The sequence below is a fragment of the Mus pahari genome, chromosome 2 (genome assembly GCF_900095145.1).
Source record: "Mus pahari chromosome 2, PAHARI_EIJ_v1.1, whole genome shotgun sequence".
Taxonomy (NCBI): Eukaryota; Metazoa; Chordata; class Mammalia; order Rodentia; family Muridae; genus Mus; species Mus pahari.
In genome coordinates this window covers 9,780,596-9,788,247 of record NC_034591.1, presented here as the reverse complement: position 1 = coordinate 9,788,247, position 7,652 = coordinate 9,780,596, and the positions used below count along the sequence as shown (strand labels likewise).

The following is a 7,652-nucleotide window of genomic DNA, read 5'->3' as shown; positions in this document are numbered from 1 at the left end:
AGAGAGAGAGAGAGAGAGAGAGAGAGAGAGAGAGAGAGAGAGAGAGAAACGTGGTTGGGCAGGCAGAACTTGTGAGGGAGAGGCAGACAGATTTCTATGAGTTTGAGGCCCGCCTCATCTAAAAATGAGTTCCAGGACAGACAAAGGTACATAGAGAAAGCTTGTTTTGAAAATCAAAACAAAGAAGAAAATAAATAAATAAATAAAACAAAAGTAGACAAATGAAAAGTTAGAAATTATTTTATTTTCAAAGCCACTTTGTTGTTCTACTATAACAATTTAGGCCAAAATTTAAGCACAGAACTCTATTTAGTAATTATGTGAAACCACATACATACACGAAGATTATATAATTCTTAACATTTGTATGCATGCATATATGTATATACTCACTCATGCATATCTGTGCATGATCTATATATGTATGTCGATTTTCTCCATATGAATTCATAGTCCCTTTTAAAGAAACATATAGAACTTCACTTTTATTTTTTAATTTTGCTGTACCAATGATTGAGCCCAGGGTTGTGGATACTCTAGGCAATATCTCTATCTACCACTGAGCTATGTCTCCTGCTCAGCCATGCACAGAGCTTCAGTTTGTCTAATTGTTTTTTTAAGATTAAATTAGTTAGATTAAATAAACTAATACAGTTCCTTCTGTTATTGTTAGAGGAAAGGAAAGTTTAAGGCTTCACTGCAGTATATATGTTAGGAGAATGTATTAAAATGTATCTTGTTGCTAAGTAAAACCCAGTTATTATTTTTTTTTTAAAAATAACAGGATCCCTTTAGTATTACCTATATGGCAGAGTACTAAAAAATGTCATTTTATATTACATCAAAGTTTATGAAAAGTATTATAATTTTATTAGTTTAAATAATTAAAAATAAATCTGAGTCATCAATTTCATTTTTAAACAATAATACCTGAAAGTACTCTTCGCTTAACTTTAAACGCTCATCAAAAGGCGCAGTAAGTCTTCGTTGTGTGAACTCTGGGAGGACCCTGACACACTGAAGCTAGATGATGGCCAGAGGGGATGTGACCGTGAGTTGTATGAAGCAAAAAGTTTTCCTGCATTCCTAGCAAACTGTCTCCAACTCAGAGCACTCAGGTAAGCATATGCTGTACCTGAAATGTCCAAGTCAGTTACTGAATAGCCACTGAACACCTGCTCTACATGTAATAACAATTATATAAGACACCACGAGACACTGAAATGAAGGAACAAATTCTATTTGTTATATTTATCATGGAAAGATTTAAAAGGTGATTTTTTGGTGTCCATATGGTGAAATGATTGTCTCCCACACAATTTTTGAGAGACATTTGTTTAATGAGTAAAACATAAAATAAGGAAAAAAGAAAACCCAAATTGACAATATGATAACCTTTAACCTCTGACATTCAGGCACCAAGGAAGATATTCTTGGAATCTGGAAGTTTTAACTTTTAACATCAGTGTTAAATTGCATAGTCTGAAATTTATAGTCCAACTCCAACGTTGTTAGGATGTTTGTAGTACAGTCTTCATAAATTCCTATGATACTCATAGCCTAGAATGACATGTAATGAATTTGCTTAAATTACTGTTGTTTATTCCAGCAAAGCTATCAATGTCAAAATACTAATAAGATCAAATTCTTTTTAGGAGTGATTTCCAATAAATAGACCTGATTAAATATAATCACTTATATTGAATCCACAGACTAAATTTAAAACATAGGGTCATATAAGAAAAGTCTCTCAGATGAACTGGTAATAGAATAAGAATTCCTTTTAGTTGGAAATTGTAACTGAAAGCTATAAAAATCAATGTATTATTCACTGTAAGAATCTGGTTGCCTTATTATTTTATTTTCTTAAAATGAATTAGTATCTAACTATTAGAATTACTGTGGGGAGCAAAGGGAATATTTCCATAATATTTTGTATAAAAATAATAAATTCCCTTTTCAAAGAATTCTTCCAATTTTGGAGAAGGCTTCACACCACTGGCAAACATGAAAAGACCTTTCACTGTCCTTTTCGATGCTCTCTGTCACAGCAACTGCACTGTGCCCTGTAGCAAAAAGCAGCGGGACTCCACAGGAATAGCTGTGTCCATCGCAGCTTAGTCATAAAAGGTCATTTATTTATACTTTCCATGTGTCATTTTAACATTAGAAATTGCCAAAGGCATGGTTCAAGGTCCTTAAAAAAAAAAAAAACACATACCTTAGGTCATACATGCTGTGGTCTAGTTACAGAACTGGATATCCTAGCAGTGGTTTCTAACGCACAGATTCGTTCATGGAAAGCAAAAGGAAAGGTCTAGAAGTTTAGAGTTTGAGACTGAAACAGCTATAATCTACAACTTATCCAAATTCATTCTATCACAATCTGCTTAGGGTTTGCATGTGAGTTATAAAGTCACCGTCACGGAGTTTATTACGATGAATGAGCTATACTCCCAGATCTGGAACAAGTCCTAGAAATCACGGGGAGGGGAAAGACACTTCAGATTCTCCCCTCTTAACTGTGGAGAGCCTTAGAGTAGAAAAATCTAAGTGACTGTTCCGATTTGTCATTTGTTTCCAAGAATTCTTCAAACGGGAAATTTTCCTGATTAGAAGAAACTTAATCCAGGTTAATGTCAAATAGCAAAGCTGGTGTCTGGTCACTGTGTGATGAACTTTTCAGTGTCCTGCTCTGAACTCCAGGCTGGCCTACCTCAGTTGCTATTCTAACAGCTTTTATGGTAAATGCAGGCGGTGCAGATGAAGTCATCATGCTAGCAATTTGTATTCATCTTTAGAATGAATTGAAATAAGCCAGTCATCCCTGAACAACCGACGCTCATGTAGCCACCAGTAATCCAGACATCCAGGGACAGTGAGTCAGACTTGACTAATTACCTTGTTGTTCTCCTGTGAAATGTTAAGAACGAATTATTCATGATGCTGTTAAAATTGTACTTTTGTTTTTATAAAAGTACCACTTACATCCTTGGGATAGGAAGTAGATTAGGCTCCCCTGCCACACAGCTGCTTCCTTCACTGTCCACGCTATACCCACTGCCAACGCTGCTGCCCGAGGAGCCAGTGGACACGGAGCTCTCTGCAGGCCGGTGGTTGGTGGGCTTTGCTGCATGACGTGGGGAGAGTCAACACCACAGTCAACAAGTGAGCTTCACTTTTTTTCTCCAAATGTACAATCACATAAGTGAATTACAGTCATAGAAAGGACTGGCAGAAACGAACATATTCTCCCTCCCTCGACTTGTCTTTTCTCTTCGTCTTTTTTAGCTAGAAATGCAAACTGGCAATAGAGAATTCTTTCACATTTTTACTATGAATGAAAAAAATTTTACTGGGCGAAACATCCCCATGTTTAGACTCATGAGTTTGAGTTTTGGATGTATGAGTCCATGTGCCCATAGGAACATTTGTGCTGTACGTTAGGCAGTAGGAGCATAGCCCTCAAACTGGGCAGAACTCTAGCCTGAAGTGAGGAAGGGGGCTGCCATGCACAAAGAAGGAAGAGAAGAAAGACAGTGTCTGCTCACACTTTGTGAGGAAGACGTTATTAATTTGAAGCTCTTGATGTTCATCCCTTGTCAGAGAGAGTGATCTTTTTCCTTTCTGATCTCACTCTGTGGATACCCTAAATCTGAGCTTTTGTGTGTGAAACAATGTCATCACTAATGATGACTTTTTAAAGATGGAGATGAAGAGTGATATAAAACAGGAGCCCAGTAGTTTGTAACCCTTCCTCTAGTGTTCTTAATTGCCAAACTCCCACCTCTTCTTTCTTGGGATTTACAGTCTATGACTGTTCACTGGTGTCTTTGACCTTATCTGGTCTTTGACAATGAAGTTATTTGGGTTCTAAGCAGAGATGCATTAGAAGCTACAAGATTAACATCTTTTTCCTCTATAAGCAAAGCCCTGTTCCATCATTATAGTCTCTGAGTTGAATGTGTTCATGCTAATAGGTGAAAGGTTAACAATCATTTTATATTGTGCAATCTAATTGTATATTTCATATATATATATATATATATATATATATATATATATATATATATATATGAACAAGATGATTCCTAGCCTTGAAAACTTCTAACTGGTAAAGTCAAATACAATGAAAACTTTAAAAATTTGCCTGGAAAACCGATGACAGGCAGGCCAGCTACTATCAGGTCTGATAAAGTGTTTAACTTTACCTCTACACCTTTCTGTCTCCATTACATCAATAAGATGTCCTTACAAGCTACCAAATAATTGTATATCTATTCCAATGATGGTGGAAATCTTTTCCCAGAACTGGAGAACAAGGAAGAAATTTCCATAAAAGCCAGTTCCTTATTGATATGTGTAAGTTGAAAACTGCTACTTAAATGAAATTAGGAGTGGCAGTCACTAATAAAATACTAGTTACCTATCTAGGAATAGACTCGTATAAATAGCAGGTCTAATTTTTGCTAAATATTTTATTCAGTTTCTGTAAAAGAAACCCAGACTGCATATTTAGTGTTAAAGGAATATTTTAAATGAGCCGTTTAAAATATGAAGCTCATTATGATTAGAATATTAAATTATGAACATGTATATAGTATAGCACATAACCAATGAATGATGATTCAGACTATTCCATTAATTTAGATAAATGAAAGTTGTCATGCTTTAAATTGACATTAAATAATCTAGCCCCCTAGGTTCTTAATAGTAGATAGTACAACACTGAAAGAAAAACATTAATTTCACTAATGAAAAAACAATCCTCATTGTACTGTTTTCAAAGGCAATGATAATAAAGATGATAATTTAAAATAATTTAACCTTACTTATCAAAATAGTTTTTAATCCAAGAGCAAGCACACTACATATCAGAATTGCAACCTTATAGAACAAATGTCTACATGCCAACTTCCGTTATAACCTGCTTCATGCATTTCCATTTCTCTCTTCATCAGAACGACTCCTAAATCTTCAGGGTCCATTGTACATGACCAGGGTATCATTTATGGAGATAATCACTTTCTAGTCTGAATAACACTTGTTACATTAATGCTACGTCACTGGTAATCCTTAGACATTTGACTTTAAACAGTGATCAAGTATTATCTGATGAACAAATGAAGGAATAAATGAATAAATAAATAGCAATATCAGTGTTGCTAAACCAAACATGGAGGATGCCATAAGGAATTACCCAGTATTTCTCATTTTAACCATAGTGTGTTTTAAAGAAATTATACTCAGTTCTAAATAAAAGTCACATCTGATTTAGAAGAATGTTACTTTTGTTTTGTCAAAGAAACCTTTGACATCAACCTTTTCTAGCTTATTAAAATAAATAATGACAATTTTTAATCTGGTATTCCATGTGGAAAAATATAATGAGCCAGCTAGATTTTAATCCTAATGACCTCAAATATTGGTTTGAATGAAGAAGATATTTAATGCTCATATACTAAATACTGAAAGGTCTCATTCTCTATATAAAAAACACTAATAACAGATCATGTATGGCATATGAATATTTATGTTGGAATGATGAAAGAAAATAATACGCATTCCTAAGTTTTGTGGGAGCAATCATCATTACAAATACTAGATTTTATTCATTTCTTATCCTGCTAAATAGACAAAGGGCTTTGAATTTGATTTCAGTCCAGTATTTCTTTGTTTTTCTACATTTTAACTGAACTAACACAGAACCATTAAAATCTCGGTCTTTCATTACTTCATGATTTTAAAAATATCAGCTTAAAATAGTCTACCTCCGCTTTTCCACCCAATTCTTTTAAGCAGTGTTTCAGAAATCATATAATACTGTCCATACAGATATGCACCTCTGTATTGCATAGTAAAATGGTCTTTTCACTGTAGAGGACTTTTAATCCAGCAAAATGGCTGCTCTGGCAAGGGATCACATCTGAAGACATTCTAGTCTGTGTGACCTGGCTGGAATACAGATATACCCTTACTATACACTTTTAATCCCAAACAATGATGTTTAATTGAGGAAAAGACAAAGAATTAGAAAGAATTAGCAAAGAAAGAATGAGTCAGAGATTGGAAACGCTCAACTTTTATGAGAACAGACAGGAAAGAGGCGACTTGAGAGGGAAATACACATACAGAGAGAGAAAGAGAGAAGGAGGAGGGAGAGGAAGAGAGAGAGGGAGGAGGGAGAGGGAGAGGGAGGAGGGGAAGAGGAGGAGGGGGAGGGGAGAGGAGGAGGGGGAGAGGAGCTGCTTGTGGACGTTGTACATCGTGGTGCGCACTAGGCTCCGCACCACGATGTACAACGTCCACAGAGGGAGAGGGAGAGGGAGAGGGAGAGGGAGAGGGAGAAGAGGGAGGGGGTGGCTAGATTGAATAAGTCAGTTTGGAGAGGAGTTTCTAGCCAAAGCAGCTGAGTTGAACCAGCCAGCCATAGTTCAGAATGAACTAAAAAAAGTTTATTCAACAATAACTCTATGAGATGACAACTGCCAATGGTGAATAATTGTTACGTTTTCATTTCATAAGATAATTGAAAAAATTAAAAATACCAAACATAGTTTTAAGAATCAGTTTTAAATATCTAGCTTAATTTTGAAATGCTAAATGTGCTAAAAAAAAAAGTTATCCATTTCTGTGAAGGTTGACTAGTATACACCTATCATGAGAAAGGTTTCTGATGTCGACAGGACAACATCTGAAAAAGTAATTACCTTCTTGGGGACAATTCAAACCATTTAAAAATATTCTTTAACCTCTTCATTGTCTCTAGCTGTTTTATGTTTTGATGGTGTTATGTTTTATTACTTATTGGTGTCTAATCCGAGTTAAATATGATACTGTCTCTTTGACTGCACGATTGTCTTGAACTAATTTTCTCTACTGGAATGCCCCGCCCTCTCCAGTAGTCTTGTCTATGCAAAGCTATCACTTTAGCTGCCACTAGATGGCAGCACTACCCTCAGAGACCTCAGCAAATTGCAGAACTGACTGCAGCTGTGGAATCCTGACATTAGGAACTGGTTAAGAACGCTAAAGGTCATCTACTCTAAAACCATCATTTATTTGCCTTTAGGAAAACTAATTTCTGCAATGACTAATGACTCACTAGATAGTACACTTATTGAGAGGATTTAAAATTGTTAATTCTCTTTTATATTACAATTAGTTGTCACAAAAAAAACCTTGAGATTTTGTTTGTTTGTTTGTTTGTTTTTCCATAGACTTTGCATTCTGTAGATTTAGTCTTGCTGCCCAGAACTTTGTGTCTCTGGTCTTACAGCTGGTGCAGCGAAGACTTATTTGCAAATATTTCCAAAACAATCTCATATGCTGGTAATTTGTAGCAGGTCCCTGAATTGCTTGCTATATCCAACTCTACCTTTTATCTTTACAGACACAGTCTGTAGTAGTTTAATTATGTTTGAGAGTACAAGAAATGAACCAATTTTTTTTATTATAGTAGTGTAATGATAGAACAGGACTATTCATTTATTTCTGAAACCACGTGTTCTAAGAATTCTTTTTTTAAAAGCTTTAGAGACTTCTTCCTTCCTCCCTTCCTCCCTTCCTCCCTTCCTTCCTTCCTTCCTTCCTTCCTTCCTTCCTTCCTTCCTTCCTTCCTTTTTTCCTTCCTTCCTTCCTTCCTTCCTTCC

At 35.5% G+C, this 7,652-nt stretch overlaps 1 protein-coding gene across 1 annotated transcript in view; it reads right to left on the bottom strand.

The window, feature by feature from the left end:
• Window positions 1–7,652, bottom strand: part of Pclo (piccolo presynaptic cytomatrix protein) — a 317,165-nt gene that overhangs the window by 36,631 nt on the left and 272,882 nt on the right. The window contains exon 22 of the mRNA XM_021190148.2: window positions 2,989–3,130. Within this exon, the coding sequence (XP_021045807.1) occupies window positions 2,989–3,130 (142 nt within the window). The remainder of the gene's footprint in view (window positions 1–2,988; window positions 3,131–7,652) is intronic.